The sequence below is a fragment of the Spermophilus citellus genome (assembly GCF_964194105.1).
Source record: "Spermophilus citellus genome assembly, chromosome: 8".
Classification (NCBI taxonomy): domain Eukaryota; kingdom Metazoa; phylum Chordata; class Mammalia; order Rodentia; family Sciuridae; genus Spermophilus; species Spermophilus citellus.
In genome coordinates this window covers 1,556,594-1,576,964 of record NC_138189.1, presented here as the reverse complement: position 1 = coordinate 1,576,964, position 20,371 = coordinate 1,556,594, and the positions used below count along the sequence as shown (strand labels likewise).

Below are 20,371 nucleotides of genomic sequence, written 5' to 3'. Positions count from 1 at the left end.
AAATTTAAAATATTCATTGGCTGGAGTTGTTTGTGGCTCACTGATAAAGCTCTTGCCTAGCATGTGTGAGGTTTGATCCTCCACACCACATAAAAAAAGAAATAAAATAAATGTAATGTGTCCATCCACAAAACACACACACACACACACACACAAATATATATATATACACACACACACACACACACATATAATTTAAAATATTTGTTACAAGTTTAAAAAGTTGCAAAGGTCATGATTTCTGGTATGTTGTTAATATTAACATTTTAAAAACTGTCATACAAACATTTAAAATATGTCCACTATGATTAAAACTACACTCCAGAAACTTGATATCCATAATCATCCCTTTAAAAAAATACACATGCAAGATCATCAGTGGTCTGAAAGTTTATATTTTTCTTTTTCTCATTGAATTCCTTTTATTGTATATTCCACAGAATTTTTAATTAACATTAAGTATGTTTTTTAAAACCATATATTTCTCTGCAATAAAAATAAGTATGAATTTTAAATTTTGCATGACCTATGAGCAAGTGTAAATTTTTTTTCAAAATTATTTTAAAGTATGCAGTTGTTCCAAGCAACATGAATATATAAGATTGAAAATAAACTTTAAAACAAAGGATTATTATTAGTTAATTCTATGATGAAATGGATAGGGGTGACTTTTCCCCTCTGTTAGTTTATGCATCTATCAAAGTGTATTGCATATTTCTGGAATGAGGAAAAAGGATCACTGCTGAACTGTTTTTTTTTTTTAAGAAAATTTAGTAGGTAGAGTAACATTCTCAAAAGTTTTGGTGATCTTATTTTCTCTATAATGGGGCCTATTGGAAGCTGTAAATAGTTAACCCTCACTCTTATGCAGGTATGCAGTTTCCTCCCATCCATCTCTCCATCTCTCTTTCGTGATATGCATAACTACCTTAACTGGGGCTACTGTTTGTGTGTTGAGCTCCTGCTCATTCCAGCCCAAGGGTGCAGATGTGCATGCCTCTCTTGGTAGAGAAAAATAACTACTGTGGAAGACTATATATAGTTTCATTAAAAAGTATGGTCAGAGGGCTAAGGATATAGCCCAGTAGTAGAGCATGTGCTTAGTATGCACAAGGCTCTGGGTTTAATCCCCAGCACACATACACACAAAATGTGGTCATAGGTAATGTGAAGTTCGTGTTCTCACATTATCTTAGACAGATTTTACCAGGAATTAGTTTGGTTTATCGAGCTGCCTTAGGTATCAGTGTTCTGATGAAATATTTTCTATTGGTTACAGAATCCTAAATCTTTAACAGGCCAGACGTCAAGAGGTTCCACCAAGCCTTCTCCTCATTCCTCCAGTACTGGGCTCACAGGTCAGCTGCCTGCTGATCAAAAGCAGAAAAACATCAGTTCATTGGCTTCTTCCAGGTGTTCTGTTCCACATTGTGATCAAGAGGCTTCAGACCTACAGAAAATGGAGCATAAGAAAAAGCATTTCCTAAATGAAAATATTAATAATGAAAATAAGGAAAGCATGAATCTTAAAAGAAAACATATTATGTATAGTAAATCATCAGAGAAAATAAGTAAATACTTGGCATTGGAAGAAAACACTGGTGAGGTTAAAGCACAGCTAAATTCTGGGGACTCAAGAACCTTTAAAAAATACCTTTGTGATATTAGGTATTTGGATGATCAGTCAAAAAACCAGCTGATGGAAATGCTCAAGCAGGCAGCTGCACTGGTAGTGACTCTAATGTATAAGGATGGTTCCACCCAGCTAATAGCTGACCAGGTAGGTTTTGTTGTTTTGGCTTCATAAAAGAAGCCCCTTTATGTCTTATTTTGATAGAAAAGCTAGAAATAACATTTTAAGCCTTCCCTCCCCATGAATGGTAAGTGAGTGATGATGTAGAATTCCCATTAGTTTGTTTTTGGTACTAGGGATTGACCCAGAGGCACTTTACCACTGAACTATGTCAGAAATACCAGGGTGCCACAAGAAATGAATCATGCACTCTGAAGTGGATTGGCAAGGCAAACTTTACTTCTTCCAGCAGAATGTGCTACTGAACCTGGCTAGCAAGTGCACCTGGGTAGAACTGTCCACCTACTTTTTATCCCTAACATAGTACTGCCCCTTGCTCTGATAGGAGGAGCTTGGTGTTATAATCTATATATAGATTGGCTAATTTTAAAATTGGGCAGGGCAAAGGGAAGGCCTGTAGTTAAAATGGCTCAATTGGATCTTATGTCCCAATTAAGGTTAAATACTATATTCTGCAAATGCACCACTGGACTTTATATTTCTCAAAAGTCCCCCCTTTTTCTTTTTCATTTTTATTTTCATACCCTTTGGTATTTACATCCATCCTAGATATATTAACTTTGTGAAGTGGAAATTGCCCATGATAATGAGTTCTCCCCTTTTTAGCTGATCAGGTAACCATCTTGGTGATAAGGAGCACTTGGTAAGGTCCTTTCCAACTTGGTTGTAGCTTGTCTTCTTTCCAGGTCTTGATTAAAATCAAGTTGCCAGGCTGGAAGTTAATTGCAAACTCCAAAATGGGAGTCTGAGCAGCAGATCATGATAATTATACCAGCAAAGAAAAAGTAAACAGAAAAAGCTCAGATAGGTCTCAAATTGACTCAGAACAAATTTATAACTCTGGCAGAGCTTTTCGTGATATTTATTAGGCACCTCTGTATAAAATCTTCCTTTATAACCTCCCAGTTTTACTTATTTTCAGGAGGACTAACATAAATGTACATGTAAAAGAACCATTGTCTTATCTTTTAAATGTCCATGTATGGTTGTGCTTTGGTTATGTTCTGCCAGTGTTTAAGACCAAGTTGGTAAAAATTTTTTCTATCTACTGTTAGAGTTAGCTGACAATTTTAAGGGATCACTCTTGGGAACTTATGAGAAGCCTCTTGGATCCTTTAGCTTTTCTTCCATCAGTTGTGCTATCTGCTAGGATGGATCAGGGTCTCACTGACCACATGTGGCTTCCCTTCGAAATATAAGGGACATTTCCCTCTCTGGTGACCTTCCTCTTTGCAGAATGTGCACTGGTTGGCTCCCTGTTCTCTAGGTCCTCTTGATTCCCCTGATTGGGATGTCAGATGACTTACTGCAGTTGCAAGTCTCTTAGAGAAATCCCATTGTTCCCTGAGTTTTGACTGACCTAAGAGGACAAGGGCCAGAATATTGGCTACTTTTTTTCCCTTAGCTGTTTTATTTTGGGCTCCAGGTTTTGGTTTAAAACATTCAGCAGGTCAGTTTCACCAGTCTTTAAAGTGACAATAATGGATTATACTTTAAGGTGTATAATTTTATAGTAACCCCTTTTGTTTGATTAAGGTTAGTATCAGTACTAGAAGTTAGCTTTATATCCAATCTGTCCCATAGGTATTGGTTTATTGTCTCAAATTAACTCAGGTTTTTCTGTTAGAAGAAGTACTTCTGCAAAACATTAACAGGCAACAGTTACACATTTTTATAAGAAAAATACAAAATGAAATTAACAAGAGCAAAAATATTCCATTTTTATAATAACTATGAACCAAGAAACATGATTTTTATAATCCTAAACCTTTACTTATTTATTATATCCCCTGTTTAATTTGATATCATAGTAATCTTTAACAATAAAAATATATTTTTTGAACATAACTTTATTTATTTTTTTTAAGAGAGAGTGAGAGAGGAGAGAGAGAGAGAGAGAGAGAGAGAGAGAGAGAGAGAGAGAGAGAATTTTTAATATTTATTTTTTAGTTCTCGGCGGACACAACATCTTTGTTGGTATGTGGTGCTGAGGATCGAACCCCGGGCCGCACGCATGCCAGGCGAGCGCGCTACCGCTTGAGCCACATCCCCAGCCCCTGAACATAACTTTAAATGAGCTCACTAGCCTACTTTTTTTATTGGTTGTTCACAACATTACAAAGCTCTTGACATATCATATTTCATACATTAGATTGAAGTGGGTTATGAACTCCCAATTTTACCCCAAATGCAGATTGCAGAATCACGTCGGTTACACATCCACAATTTTACATAATGCCCTATTAGTAATTGTTGTATTCTGCTACCTTTCCTATCCCCTACTATCCCCCCTCCCCTCCCCTCCCATCTTCTCTCTCTACCCCATCTACTGTAACTCATTTCTCTCCTTGTTTATTTCCCCTCACAACCTCTTATATGTAATTTTGTATAGCAATGAGGGTCTCCCTTCATTTCCATGCAATTTCCCTTTTCTCTCCCTTTCCCTCCCATCTCATGTCTCTGTTTAATGTTAATCTTTTCTTCCTGCTCTTCCTCCCTGCTCTGTTCATAGTTGCTCTCATTATATCAAAGAAGACATTTGGTATTTATTTTTTAGGGATTGGCTAGCTTCACTAAGCATAATATGCTCTAGTGCCATCCATTTCCCTGCAAATTCTATGATTTTGTCATTTTTTATTGCTGCATAGTACTCCATTGTGTATAGATGCCACATTTTTTTTATCCATTCATCTATTGAAGGGCATCTGGGTTGGTTCCACAGTCTAGCTATTGTGAATTGTGCTGCTATGAACATCGATGTGGCAGTATCCCTGTAGCATGCTCTTTCAAGGTCTTCAGGGAATAGTCCGAGAAGGGCAATAGCAGGGTCAAATGGTGGTTCCATTCCCAGCTTTCCCAGGAATCTCCAAACTGCTTTCCAAATTGGCCGCACCAATTTGCAGTCCCACCAGCAATGTACAAGTGTACCCTTTTCTCCACATCCTCGCCAGCACTTGTTGTTGTTTGACTTCATAGTGGCTGCCAATCTTACTGGAGTGAGATGGTATCTTAGGGTGGTTTTGATTTGCATTTCTCTGACTGCTAGAGATGGTGAGCATTTTTTCATATACTTGTTGATTGATTGTATATCCTCCTCTGAGAAGTGTCTGTTCAGGTCCTTGGCCCATTTGTTGATTGGGTTATTTGTTATCTTATTGTCTAATTTTTTGAGTTCTTTGTATACTCTGGATATTAGGGCTCTATCTGAAGTGTGAGGAGTAAAAATTTGTTCCCAGGATGTAGGCTCCCTATTTACCTCTCTTATTATTTCTCTTGCTGAGAAAAAACTTTTTAGTTTAAGTAAGTCCCATTTGTTGATTCTTGTTATTAACTCTTGTGCTATGGGTGTCCTATTAAGGAATTTGGAGCCCGACCCCACAATATGTAGATCGGAGCCAACTTTTTCTTCTATCAGATGCAGAGTCTCTGATTTGATATCAAGCTCCTTGATCCATTTTGAGTTAACTTTTGTGCATGGCGAGAGAAAGGGATTCAGTTTCATTTTGTTGCATATGGATTTCCAGTTTTCCCAACACCATTTGTTGAAGATGCTTTCCTTCCTCCATTGCATGCTTTTAGCCCCTTTATCAAATATAAGATAGTTGTAACTTTGTGGATTAGTCTCTGTGTCCTCTATTCTATACCATTGGTCCACCCGCCTGTTTTGGTACCAGTACCATGCTGTTTTTGTCACTATTGCTCTGTAATATAGTTTGAAATCTGGTATCGCTATACCGCCTGATTCACACTTCCTGCTTAGAATTGCTTTTGCTATTCTGGGTCTTTTATTTTTCCATATGAATTTCATGATTGCTTTATCTATTTCTACAAGAAATGCCGTTGGGATTTTGATTGGCATTGCATTAAACCTATAGAGAACTTTTGGTAATATCGCCATTTTGATAATGTTAGTTCTGCCTATCCATGAACAGGGTATATTTTTCCATCTTCTAAGATCTTCTTCTACTTCTCTCTTTAGGGTTCTGTAGTTTTCATTGTATAAATCTTTCACCTCTTTTGTTAGGTTGATTCCCAAGTATTTTATTTTTTTTGAGGATATTGTGAATGGAGTGTTTTTCCTCATTTCCGTTTCAGAAGTTTTGTCGCTGATATACAGAAATGCCTTTGATTTATGCGTGTTGATTTTATATCCTGCCACTTTGCTGAATTCATTTATTAGTTCTAGTAGTTTCTTTGTAGACCCTTTTGGGTCTTCTAGGTATAGAATCATGTCATCTGCAAATAGTGATAATTTAAGTTCTTCCTTTCCTATTTTTATGCCTTTAATTTCTTTCGTCTGTCTAATTGCTCTGGCCAGTGTTTCGAGAACTATATTGAATAGAAGTGGTAATAGAGGGCATCCCTGTCTTGTTCCAGATTTTAGAGGGAATGCCTTTAACTTTTGTCCATTCAGGATGATGCTAGCCTGAGGCTTAGCATAGATAGCTTTTACAATGTCAAGGTAAGTTCCTGTTATCCCTAGTTTTTCTAATGTTTTGAACATAAAGGGATGCTGTACTTTGTCGAATGCTTTCTCTGCATCTATCGAGATGATCATATGGTTCTTATCTTTAAGTCTATTGATGTGGTGAATAACATTTATTGATTTCCGTATATTGAACCATCCTTGCATCCCAGGGATGAATCCTACTTGATCATGGTGCACAATTTTTTTGATGTGCCTTTGTATCCGATTCGCCAGAATTTTATTGAGGATTTTTGCATCTAGGTTCATTAGAGATATTGGTCTGTAGTTTTCTTTCTTTGAGGTGTCTTTGTCTGGTTTCAGAATCAGGGTGATGTTGGCCTCATAGAATGAATTTGGAAGAGCTCCCTCTTTTTCTATTTCCTGAAATAACTTGAAAAGTATTGGTATTAATTCTTCTTTAAAGGTTTTGTAAAACTCCGCTGTATACCCATCCGGTCCAGGGCTTTTCTTGGTTGGTAGTCTTTTGATGGCTTCTTCAATTTCATCCATTGATATTGGTCTGTTCAAATTGTGTGTATCCTCCTGACTCAGTTTGGGCAAATCATATGACTTAAGAAATTTATCGATGTCTTCACTATCTTCTATTTTATTGGAATATAGGTTTTCAAAATAATTTCTAATTGTCTTCTGTATTTCTGTAGCATCTGTTGTGATATTGCCTTTTTCATCCTCTATGTTAGTAATTTGAGTTCTCTCTCTTCTCTTTGTTAGCATGGCAAAAGGTCTGTCGATCTTATTTATTTTTTCGAAGAACCAACTTTTAGTTTTGTTAATTTTTTCAATAGTTTCTTTTGTTTCAATTTCATTGATTTCCGCTCTGATTTTAATTATTTCTTGCCTTCTGCTACATTTGCTGTTGTTTTGCTCTTCCTTTTCTAGGGCTTTGAGATGAAGTGTGAGCTCATTTATTTGTTGGTTTTTCCTTTTTTTGAGGAATGACCTCCAGGCGATGAATTTTCCTCTTAAAACTGCTTTCATTGTGTCCCATAGATTCCGATATGTTGTGTCTGTATTTTCATTTATCTCTAAGAATTTTTTGATTTCCTCCTTTATGTCTTCTGTAACCCATTGATCATTCAGTAACATATTGTTCATTTTCCATGTGATGTAGGATTTTTCCTTCCTTCTTTTATCATTGATTTCCAGTTTCACTCCATTATGATCAGATAAAATGCAAGGCATTATCTCCACCCCTTTATATTTACTGAGGGTTGCCCTATGGCATAATATATGGTCTATTTTTGAGAAGGATCCATGTGCTGCTGAGAAAAAAGTATATCCATTTGATGATGGTTGATATATTCTATATATGTCAGTTAAGTCTAGGTTATTGATTGTGATATTGAGTTCTATAGTTTCTTTATTCAACTTTTGTGTGGAGGATCTGTCCAATGGTGAGAGAGGTGTGTTGAAGTCACCCATAATTATTGTGTTGTGGTCTATTTGATTCTTGAACTTGAGGAGAATTTGTTTTATGAATGTCACAGCACCATTATTTGGTGCATAAATATTGATAATTGTTATGTCTTGTTGGTGAATGGTTCCTTTTAACAGTATATAATGTCCTTCTTTATCCCTTTTGATTAACTTGGTCTTGAGGTCGATTTTATTCGATATGAGGATGGCCACCCCTGCTTGCTTACGAGGACCGTGTGCATGGTATATTTTTTCCCATCCTTTCACCTTCAGCCTGTGTATGTCTTTTCCAATCAGATGTGTCTCCTGGAGGCAGCATATTGTTGGATTTGCTTTTTTAATCCATGATACCAGCCTATGTCGCTTTATTGGAGAGTTTAAGCTATTAATATTCAGAGTTACTATTGATATATGGTTTGTACTTCCATCCATGTTTGATTATTTATCCTTTTTTAAAAAAATTTAGTTTGTTTCTCCATGATTATCTTTCCCCTCGCCCTCTGTCTTTACCGAGGCACTTCCTACCGATGGTTTTGGTTATTGTTTTTCATTTCTTCCTCGTGTAGTGTTTTGCTCAAAATGCTTTGCAATGCTGGTTTTCTGGCTGCAAATTCTTTTAACTTTTGTTTATCATGAAAGATTTTTTTTCGTTGTCATACCTGAAGCTTAATTTTGCTGGATACAGAATTCTTGGTTGGCATCCATTGTCTTTCAGTGTTTGAAATACATTGTTCCATGACCTTCTTGCTTTCAGTGTCTGTGATGAAAAATCCGTTGTTAACCTTATTGGTTTACCCCTGAATGTAATCTGTCTCCTTTCTCTTGTAGCTTTTAATATTTTCTCTTTGTTCTGTATATTGGATATCTTCACAACAATGTGTCTTGGCGTTGGTCTACTGTGATTTTGTGTGCTCGGTGTCCTGTGTGCATCTTCAATTTGTATATCTGTTTCCTTTTTTATTTCTGGAAAGTTTTCTGTAATTATTTCATTCAGCAGGTTACTCATTCCCTTGGTTTGAATCTCTGTACCTTCTTCTATCCCGATGACTTGTAAGTTTGGTTTTTTTATGTTATCCCATAACTCTTGGATGTTTTTCTCGTGATTTTTTATCAGCCTTTCTGAGTTGGCTAGACTCTTTTCAAGAATGATATATTTTGTCTTCATTATCTGATGTTCTGGCTTCTACTTGCTCCACTCTGTTAGTGATACTCTCAATTGAGTTTTTAATTTGGTTTATCGTTTCCTTCATTTCTAGAATTATTGTTTGATTATTTTTTATAATCTCTATCTCCTGATAGAGATGCTTAACTTCTTCTTTTATCTGTTTATGTAATTCATTCTCAATGTGTTCTTTTGCTGCTTGAATTTGCTGTCTTGTATCCTCTTTAAGGTTCCATTCCATCTGTCTAAGGTGTTCCTTGAGTTCTTTATATGACCATTTTTCTGATGACTCTAGGTCCTCCTGAATATTTACCTGTCCTGCATTGTTTGTACTCCTTTTCTTCCTTGCTTTTTGAAGCTGCTCATGTTACTTCTTGTTCTGTTTGACTGCTGAGGTACTGTTTACTCCTATAAATTTATTTGATGCTTGGGAGGAAAGGTATTAGAAGGGAAGGGAAGAAGTCACTAAAGAGAATGAGAGTAAGCAGGTAGAATTCAAGGAAGGGGGGATAAGATAATTGAAAAGAAATGAAAAGACAAAAGAAGAAAAAAATAGGAAATAAAAAAGAAAAACATTTTTTTAGAAAAATAATAAAAAAAATTAAAATTAAAATTAGAAGAAAAAAAATTTAAAAAAACTTGTAAAACAATTTTTAAAAAAACAACAAGAAAGAAAAATGAAAATGAAAGAAAAACCCAAATCAAAAAAAAAAAGAGAAAAGAAAAAAAGAAAAAAACAACTAATAAATACAGTCTTAGAGTTTGATTAACTTCTCTTCCAGTAGGTGGCGCTGTGCCCACCAGGCCAAGTTTCTCCTGTCAATATGCGGGAACCAATCACTGTGCAGCAGCTCCTCCCAGACTGGGCGAGTCTCCAATCCTGAGTGCCTAGGGCCTCCTCTTGTGTCTAGTCACTTCCCACTTTTCCTCTAGCCAGGCCCCTCTCACGGGTGCCACTCACCACAATACTGGCTACACGCCAGGTCTGCTGCTCCCGGGAGCCCTGTTTTCATGAAGGACTGGGCACACTCTTCCAGTTTGCCATTCCCTCAGACCCTAAATTTGTAGAGCTTGGGGCTGAGAATCCTCAGCGAATTTTACTTGCCCTCCGGTAGCCACGCCCCCGGTAGCTGGTGCAAGAGACCTCAGCTGTCAGCCCTGGTGGGAGCGATAGTTCCGCGCGCGGGTCCTGCGCCACCTCTGATTCCCTTGGGCTGGCTCACGGGAGAGCTGGGAGGGGCCCTTTAGGTTTCCCCGATGTGTGGAGAGGGAAGGCTAGGGAATTACACACCTGTAGCCCGCAGGTTTCAATGAAGTTATCTCCTCTGCCGCAGTCTGATGACGTCAGTTCTCTGCCATGGTGATGTCTCTTGCAAATGGCGACAGTTCGTTTCCCTTTGCCGGGCGACCAATGCAACGGGTGGGTCCTTACTGTCTCTCCTAAGCCCCTTTTCAAACCTGTGGCCACTACCTATGAAGGCTCGGTTGGCATTTACCTCCGTTAGATCAGAAGGGCTGACCAGTTGTTTCAGCTGGATGGATTAGTGCTGAGTCACAGCTGTTTGTCTGCGGGAAGCAGGCGAACGGGAGCTTGAATTCAGCCGGTCTGGGCTCAGTGTGTGTTCTGAGAGGCCCAGACTGTTCACCCCAGATCCACGTCAGCTCAGCATTGCCTAGTGATCCTGAGCAAACAGATTTAGGTTGTTTACGACTCCCTATGCCTGCACAGCTGAAGAGGTCAGGGACTTGATCTCTCTGCGCCCGCCGCCATGTTGGAATCCTCACACTAGCCTACTTTGAAGCCATCTTAACATGGAGTAGGGTGAGAGGCTGTGATTTATCTCAGTAAGATAGGGCAAATAACACAATACAACATTATATCTGAAACATGAATTAAATCAAATTTTTTTGTGGAAAAAGTGGAAAAATACTTACATGTTTTACAATGTCAACCTTTAAACAAATTAGGCTGTCCTTATTGTCTTTTTTTAATATTTATTTTTTTAGTTATAGGTGGATACAATATCTTTATTTTATTTGTATGTGGTGATGGGGATTGAACCCAGTGCATGCATGGTAGGTGAGCACTCCATCTCTGAGCCACAATCCCAACCCTGTCCTTATTGTCTTTAAAAATACACTTAAATTCCCAGCCAAATGTAAAAAGTAACACAAATCTCTCTCTCTCTCCCTCCTCTCTCTCTCTCTCTCTCTCTCTCACACACACACACACACACACACACACACACACATATCTTATTGAGAAGAGGTTACCTTTATCCAGTTACAGAACATTAAATGACATAAATAAATCCCCAGTTAAATTTGTTATTTCTATATAAATCTGAATGAGATTACCTCTACATGCCAGTTTAGTTTAGAGAATACCAGCTTGGTAAAGTGTTCCCCTAAGCTTTTAGTTGTATGCATTTCTCTAGTCACATATATTTAGTGTGTCTGGCAAAACTGACTCAATTCATGTTTTAAAAATTTGTCAGAAAGACAATGGATCCCCACTAATGACTCTCTCTTAAAAAATGTATATACACATTATATTATATTATATATTTTTTCTTCTTCCTGGGGCAAGTTATTACTTCCTCCTTAAACAAAATCTTGGTTGAGATAACACTGATCACCTTTCTCAGGGTCCCTTTGGCCCAGATGGCTTTACTGTTAGTAGACTTCCAGCAAAGCAGGCTTTGTTTCCTTTTCCTGGGCAGCACTTGCAACTGAAGTTGTTGCTCTTTGGGTGAGAATGTTATCTGTGCATCTAATTCACATAACAAGTTTTATTCCAGGAGAGGGATGGACAATCTGGATATATACAAAAAAACAAACAGTCTAAATCTTTTTCTCCCCAGGTTGCATTCAAGGGGTTGGAGCACAGGATATTGTTGAGCCTGACCTGTCTCCTTTATCACTATCATAATGCCATCAACTTTAAGCGAGTTCCCCACTGTCGATTATACTCAGATGCTCCTTTGAGGCATATTGATATTCAGTGGAAGAGGCCATTTTCATCCTTTAGGCTTTCTTGAAGAATAGGTTGCCAACAAAACATAAGTTGACTTTTGTTTCTGTTCCTCCTAAGCGTTATATATCATAAATGCACTATTAACTAGTTGTGAGGGGGTTATGTCAGTTTGTCCCCTTTGTCCAATGAAGGTCATATTGACCCTACAGAGACTATTTGGGACCTCTCTATATAGAAATCAGCATGGCCAAGACATAGATGCCTGCATACATGGGGACTCCAGGAGGCCCTTGTATTTTAGCTCTGTGGACAGCAGGGAGGCTTCCACCCAGAAGTATCCCCTGGCCAAATGGGGCAACCTGCTAGATCTTAGAAGGGAAGACCATTTTTTATCCCCAGGTTATGACCTAATAGTGCTGGAATCCACTGATATGTCCTTAGTGACTGGTAGCTTTCATCCTGAATAAGATAGGATAGTTAATCATCAGACGCTCAGGGTAATGGCCTCCAATTAAGGCTTTTTCCAAAGGTAAAGGCTATCCCATGAAGTTAAACATTCCAGTCAATTCCTTTGTCCCAGAGCAGTGGTAAATGGGAAGGGGGTGAAACCAAATGAAGTTATAGAAATATTCCAGACTTAAAGACTAAACGGGCATAGTCAATTAGAAAGTCATGGGCCAAGCCAATTGTCTTGGTGCCCTCCCAATGCCTGTAGATACAGAGTCCAATCATTATCCCAAACTTTTTTTTTTTTTTAAATATCTGCTCAGCACAGACTCTGATCAATGCCTTTATCTACAAGCCATAACCCTCTTTTAGGCTCTTCCTTGCATCACTGGAGCTCCATTTTCTTTCATTAAACCAAATCTTACTCCTTTTTAATAAGATGAAATACCTTATTCTTTTTACAGAACTTTAATCAAACAGCTAAAACTTTTTTAATACCTGTTAGAATTTTAACTCTTAGTAACCTTGTTTTTAGGTTAAGACCTAGAAATAAACAATCTTAAGCCTTTTTTAAAATTTACCAATTTATAAAAAACACATTTAATAGACCCAAATATTTGTTACCTTATGGAAATAAAGAACCCAAGAGTACTTGAATTTATACTTAGTTGATGTTTTAGTATTTTAACTGTAAGTTAATCAGATGTCTCTTCTAACAAATACATTTATGCATGTTAATCCCACTTATGTTAAAACTAATTAATCTATTTCTAATTTAGGTTACTTATGAAAACCAAGATATTAAACAGGTCTAGTTAGTACTAAGTCAGTTATTCCTGACAAAGAAAAACCTTCAGAAGTAGTGGACATTGCACTTTAAACATTTTATAGAAACTAACACTGATTGACTGGCCACCTAGATAAACATGTGGGTTAGTAGTTTCAAAGGAATTTTTTTTCTTACCAATTTAGATTGACCCTTTTGTTAAAGTTTTGTTTAATTCATGTTAACTGAAAGGTTTTGGATCCATTCATTAAATTTATGAATACTCATTTATCTATAAGCCAATTTTGATACCATGTACATAATATATGGACACAAGTATATATGTAGACACAATATATGTGTGCATACCTGTGTACAGTACAGTACACAGGTATGCACACATATATACAAAACACACAGGAAACAAAGGTCTTGAAGCTTTTTACCAGGTTCTAAATCCCTACATGTGACCCAGACATGAAAAGGGCCTGTGCAGCTAGGAACATTAGGAATAAAATCTGTCAGCCATGGTGGATACGGAAATCAAAGGTTTAACTGGTCACTTGTCCTCCATGGGTGCAGGTTTACTCCCATCATCACCACTCTTTATTTTCCCTGTTTAGGATTCTTCAAAGGAAAAGAAGACTCGTATATATGGGATCTTTCCATTGTTCTTCCTGTCCCTAGGCCTAGAATTTTTATTCCCCATGTTTTGCAGGCCCATGTAATTAAGTTTTCCTCTGTGTACTTAATCCCTGCTTATTAAAGGTTTCTTGCACACTCCGAGCCTCCCATCCCTCCTTCTTAGACATGGTCTTGTGTTTCTGAATAGAGTCTCAGTCATACTTACACAATCTCTGGCATGTTTTGACCACGAAAGAAGTACTTCTCAGTTGCTGCAGTGCTTGCTTGGGTCCTACTGTGTTGCCAATCCACTTTTGATTTTGGGTCCATTGTTGGCTTCAGGAATTACAGTCATTCTCCCCTCTAGGCTACCTCAAAAAGGCAGTGGGATGTATCTCCTCTAATGAGGTGTATCCACAACCTCTTAGGCAATGTATGGAGCCCCACACTGGGTGTGAAAACGGTTAGAAATACCAGAGTGCCACAAAGAATCAAACATGTGCTAGGAAATGGGTCATCAAGCTCGGCAAACTTTACTTCTGCCAGAAGCATGTGCTACTAAATCTGGCTAGCAAGTACCCCTGGGCAAGCAGTCCGCCTGCTTTTATCTCTAATGTAGCATTGCCCCTTGCTTTGATAGAAGGATATCTGGGTTACAGTCTATGTGACCAGTTAATTTTAAAATTGGGGAAGGCAAAGGGAAGGGCGATAGTTAAAATGACTACAATTGGATCTTATATCCCAATTAAGGTTAAATACTTTATTCTGAAAATAGACCACTGGACTTTCTATTTCTCACAGATTAATTTTGAGAGTCTCATTTTCTTAATAATATTGAGTTTTCTGATCCAGGAACATGGGCTATCTCTACATTTATTTAAAACTTTAATTTCTTCATATATATATTATTTATTCTTTTATGTGGTGCTAAGGATCAAACCCAGGCCCTCGCATGTGCTAGGCAAGCACTCTACCTCTGAGCCACAGCCTCAGTCCCTAAAACTTTAATTTCTTTTAGTGATATTTTGTAGTCTTTAGTGTAAGTATGCAAGTTTTGCTTTGTTTTTTCTTTTCCTTTTTTTTGTGATACCAGTCCTTTTGAAAAAAAAAAGTTTATTATAATAATAATTTTTTTAAACTTTGAGGCAAGGTCTCAATCAGTTGCACAGATTGACCTCAAATTTGCAATCCTCCTGCCTTAGCCTCCCAAGTTTATGGTATTGCATGTGTGCACCACCATACCCAGCTCCTTTTTTCTTTTTTGAGATGAGTTTGTGTTGCCCAAGTTTGACTTGAACTCCTGGGCTCAAGTGATCCTCCTGTGTCTGCCACCTAAGTAGCTGTGACTATAAACATGCACCAGTGTGCCTGGACTTTTTTTTTCCTTTCTCTCTCCCCCTCTTTCTCTCTCTGTCTTTTCTTTTGTAGTGCTGGGGATGGAACCGAGGGTTGCTCTACCACTTTATTTTTTATTTTGATACCGGGTCTGGCTAAGTTGCCCAGAGTGCTACCATGTCCAGCTAGCCTTTCATTTTTGTTTTTATTTTTACTTTTTTTTGTAGTTACAGATGGACAGGATGCCTTTATTTTTATGCAGTGCTGAAGACTGAACCCAGTGCTTCACACATGCTAGGCAAGTGCTCTGCTACTAAGCCCCAGCCCCCGCCCTAGCCTTTGAAAGACATTTTGCTGGATAAAGAATATCAATCACATTTTTTTCTTTCAGTAGTTTAACAATTTACTCCACTGTCTTCTAACTTGCTTTATTTCACACAAGAAATTCACTGTCATCCTTATCCTTGTTTCTGTTTAATGTGTCCTTCCCTCACCTATCCTCATCAGCTTCTTTACCATAAATTACTTTGTTACTAAACCAGTCAGGGTCACTCCAAGTGAATTTGGGGAATAAATAAAGACACAGAACCAGAAAGTACCTTATCTTTGGGTTCAGTGATGGCTCCTCAGCTGCAGCTCCCACAAGGGGGGCAAGACAGGGAAGAAAGAGAACAAGGAGCAGGTGCTGAACCCTTTTATTGGGGAAAAGCCATTCAAATGAGGCAAGGGGTAGGATTACAAAAGAACAGGTGAGTGGAACTCAACCCCCAGCGACACCTACACCTGGAGCCACACGCCTTGCTATCCAAGCTGGGGTAACGCCAAAGTTACTTGAGACCTGGCACTATCATGACTGAAGGCAACAATTGGTCAGTGCCCCAGGGCATCAGGACTTGAAGGTCTACATCCAGGGCAGCTCCTGACATTACTTTCTTTATCATTGATTTTAAAGAATTTGATTATGATACACTTTCTTGGAGTAGTTTTTTTCATGCTTTTTTACTTGATGTTTATTATCTTCCTGGTTATATAGATTAACATGGGGAGAATTAACATACTTGAGTTTTCTAATCCTTGAGTACGGTCATTGAGGTCTTTGATTTCTTTCATCATCTCAGATATTTTTCACCATAAAGAAATTTTGTAGTTTTCAGCATGTAGATCCTGTATGTTTTGTTATTTTTACCTGTTTTTCATAATTATTATAAATGGTAGTTTCAGAAGATTTTTCATTTCATATATTTATTTACGAGTATATAGAAATACATTTGAGGTTTTATTATTTTTTGATTTTATGTCCTGCAACTTTGCCAAATTCACATATTAGTTTCAGGATTTAAAAAGATTCCTTTGGGGGCTGGGGATATAGCTCAGTTGGTAGAATGCTTGCCTCATGCGCACAAGGCCCTGGGTTCAATCCCCAGCACCATACACACATATACACAAAAATAGATTCCTCTGGATTTTGTACACAGATTTTCATGGTATCTATAAATAGGAATTGTGTAATACCTTCTGATCTGTATGTCTTCTGTTTCTTTTCCCTGCCATATTGCACTGGCTAAGACTTTCATGATAATGTGGAATAGGATGGAGGTCATATTTGGAGAACAAGATTATGTTTGGGCTTTTGGCCAAAAAACTGCTTATTTATAAATCCCATTTTAGGTCTTTTTCTCTCTGCTTAATTATAAAATAATATATCTTGCTTGTAGTTGTGTTGTCTATGTTTAATTTTGAAACTTTATTTTATTGTGTATCTACAGGCTCAAACTTCCTCTGTTAAAGGAATTGTGATGTTACTAAAGAGTCAAGTGGACAACCTAGAGACCTTAGCCTGTGGTGCTCTTGAGGTGGGCTTTATGTCCCAGGGTCAGTGTATCTACATACACACAGAGCTTTCCTCTCTCTGGGGCCAAGAACAAGAAGCATATCATCTGTTTGCCAGGTAAAAAGTCTGCATTCATTATCTTTTCTTTTCTTTTTTTTTTTAAATAAAAAAACCCCTTTTTACCATTTTTATTGAATTTTAAAAATTGATTTGTTTTAAAAGTGGAATTCATTGTGATATGTTCATAATGTTTAAATCCCACCTTCATGCCTGCTTTTTCCTAATGTAGTATCTTAAGCTCTGATTTTAATTAAATTTTTAGAAGTTTTGTATGAATACATGAAAATAAAATGGGCCTAAATGACAGAAGCCTCTTAAAACACTGTCCTCCTCCCCCATGTCTTGTGGAAAGGAGGGTCCATCTTTCTATGGAAGCTTGCTTGAGGAATTGGGGAGAAAAAGTCCAAATGTGAAAACCCACTGCCTCTGAAAGGGCCCCAGATAATTTTCCCCAACATTCTTGTTCTCACTTACAGCATTAGAAAATGAGTTATCACTGACTGCAAATAGTCAGTTGTCCTCAATTCTACCAAGTAGTACTATTTTCAAAGCTCCATGATTGAAAATATGGTTTGGACTGAAAATATCATAACTTTTCATCAAGATCTTTTTTTAAAAATTCTTTTTCTCTGTTTAATTGTTTCCTTAATGGTACATGGACACTTATACATATTCATATTTGTTTTTTCTCATTTCTAGTTTTTAAAAAAATATCTTTATTTATTTTTTATGTGGTGCTGAGGATTGAACCCAGTGCCTTACTCATGTGAGGCAGGAGCTCTACCACTGAGCCCCAGCCCCAGCCTCATTTCTAGCATTTAAAAAAAATATTGTCTTGTTGTCAATGGATCTTTATTTGCTTATATGCAGTGCTGAGAATTGAACCCAGTGCCTCACACATGCTAGGCAAGTGCTCTACCACTGCACCATAGCCCCAACCCTCATTTCTAGCATTTTTGAAGCCAGTTATTTTTCATGGATTGGTTTTTTGTGAACTAGGATGTTTGATTTGTATACTTTCAGTTTTGTTTTGTATTCTTTTATTTTTTTAAATATTTAATTTATATGTGTATATTTTTCTCCTGTCTGTTTCCCTTGATTCTCTCTTTTCTTCTGTGATCAGCCAATTTCTATTGTTCTTTCACTCTTCCTTTAATTTTTTATTTCTTCCCTCCTCCTTCATAATCATCACATCCTATATCACTTCTGTTCTGTCCCTGTTCACCACTTGAAATTGTAAACTGTTTTGCAAACTTGCCGTAGGCGATAACCGATCTTATCATTTCTGTTTTTTCTGATAATTAACATTGTAGATGTCATAGTAGGAGCTATTTGGTTTAATGCTGTATATTATTTGCATTGGCTGTTGTTGTTATTTGTCTCCCCTTAAACAGTGAAGTGCTGGAAACCATCAGGGACATTATAAGTCCACAGGGTAAAAACTCTACTGCCTCAGATCCGTACTGTTAGATGGATAGACACACAAACAACATTAAAAAATGAGTGAACAAATTTCCCCAAACAAGCCAAGATATATGTAACAAAATCCATCAACAACACAGGGGAAGAAATATCAGAGAAAGCATTTAGAATGTACATAGTTAAACTGATCTGTGAAATAAAGGATGGTATAAGAAATGAAATAAGAGAGAAAATACAGGAAATGAAAGATCACTTCAATAAAGAGATTCTGAAAAAAAAGCAGAATTCCTTAAAATGAAGGAAACAGTAAACCAAATTAAAAATTCAATAGAAAGCATCACCAACAGAGTAGACCACTTGGAAGGCAGAACCTCTGGCAATGAAGACAAAATATATAATCTTGAAAATAGAGTTGACCATGGAGAAAAAAATGTTAAGAAACCATGACTAGGGATTCCAACTCTTGGGTCCCCTTCTTCCTCCGGGAGAAGTCTTTTCTGCTGTCCTTCAATAAACTTCTAATCTCTACTTTGGAAAAAAAAAAAAGAAACCATGACTAGAACTTCCAAGAACTATGGGATAACATGAAAAGACAAAATTGAAGATTTATTGAGATAGATGAAGGTGCAGAGACACAAACTAAAGGAATGCACAATCTTTTCAATGAAATAATATAAGAAAATTTCCTATACCTAAAGAATGAAATGGAAAATCAAATACAAGAGGCTTACAGGACCCCAAATGTACAAAATTACAACAGATCCACACCAAGGCACATTATAATGAAAATGCCTAACATACAGAATAAGGATAGAATTTTAAAGGCCACGAGAAAAATATCAGATTATGTATAGAGGGAAACCAATTTGAATCTCAGCTGATTTCTAAGCCCAGACCTTTAAAACTAGGAGGTCTTGGAATAACATATACCAAGCTCTGAAAGAAGACATATGCTGATCAAGAATCCTACATCTGGCAAAATTAAGCTTCAGAATTGAAGATGAAATAAAAACCTTCCATGATAAACAAAAGTTAAAAGAATTTGCAACTAGAAAGCCTGCACTTCAGAATATTCTCAACAAAATATTCCATGAAGATAAAACAAAAAAAAAAAGTGAAAACAAGCAAAGGGAGGAAGTACACTAAAGGGATATTTAATCAAAGGAGAAACTAATTCAAATTAAAAACTAGAAATAAACCCAAATGACCAGAAATACAAATAATATCTCAATAATAACTTTGAACATTAATGACCTAAACTTATCAATCAAAAGATACAGGCTAACAGATTGGATTAAAAAACAATACCCACAATATGCTATCTCCAAGAGACTCACCTCATAGGCAAAGGCATCCACAGACTGAAGGTGAAAGGATGGGAAAAAAACATATCACTCACACAGACTGCATAAACAAGCAGGGGTTTTTATCCTCAGATAAAGTGGACTTTAAGCCAAATTTAATTAGAAGGGACAAAGAAGGCCATTTCATAGTGCTTAAGGGAATTAAATATCAACAAGACATAATAATAGTAAATATGCTCCAAACAATGGAGCATTTATGTACATCAAAAAAACCCTTCTTGATTTCAAGAATCAAAGAGACCACAACATAATAATACTGGGTACTTTAACATCCCTTGTCACTGCTGGATAGATGCACTAAACAAAAACTAAATAAAGAGGCTATAGAAATAAAAAAAATACAATTGATAATTTAGACTTAACAGACATATATAGAATATTTCATCCATCAATGACTGAATACACTTTCTTCTCAACAGCACACGAATCCTTCTCTAATATGACCATGTTATGTAAGCTATCATGTATGTTGGCATATAATTGTAATATTACCTTAATATGTTTTAGCATTTATAGGGTTATTTTGATAAACTCCCCTTTCATTGATATTAATTTCTGTGTTCTTGCTTTTTTTCTTGATTAGACTTGTTTGATTTTTATCAACTTTTAACTTTATTATTTTTTATTTTTAACTTTATTTATTTTTTCTTTATTTCATATATGTC

At 36.8% G+C, this 20,371-nt stretch overlaps 1 protein-coding gene across 1 annotated transcript in view; it reads left to right on the top strand.

Moving 5' to 3' along the window:
- Nucleotides 1–20,371, top strand: part of LOC308654584 (HAUS augmin-like complex subunit 3) — a 194,827-nt gene that overhangs the window by 46,723 nt on the left and 127,733 nt on the right. Inside the window, exons 5-6 of the mRNA XM_081304195.1 lie at nucleotides 1,280–1,780; nucleotides 16,796–16,977. Of these exons, the coding sequence (XP_081160321.1) occupies nucleotides 1,280–1,780; nucleotides 16,796–16,977 (683 nt within the window). The remainder of the gene's footprint in view (nucleotides 1–1,279; nucleotides 1,781–16,795; nucleotides 16,978–20,371) is intronic.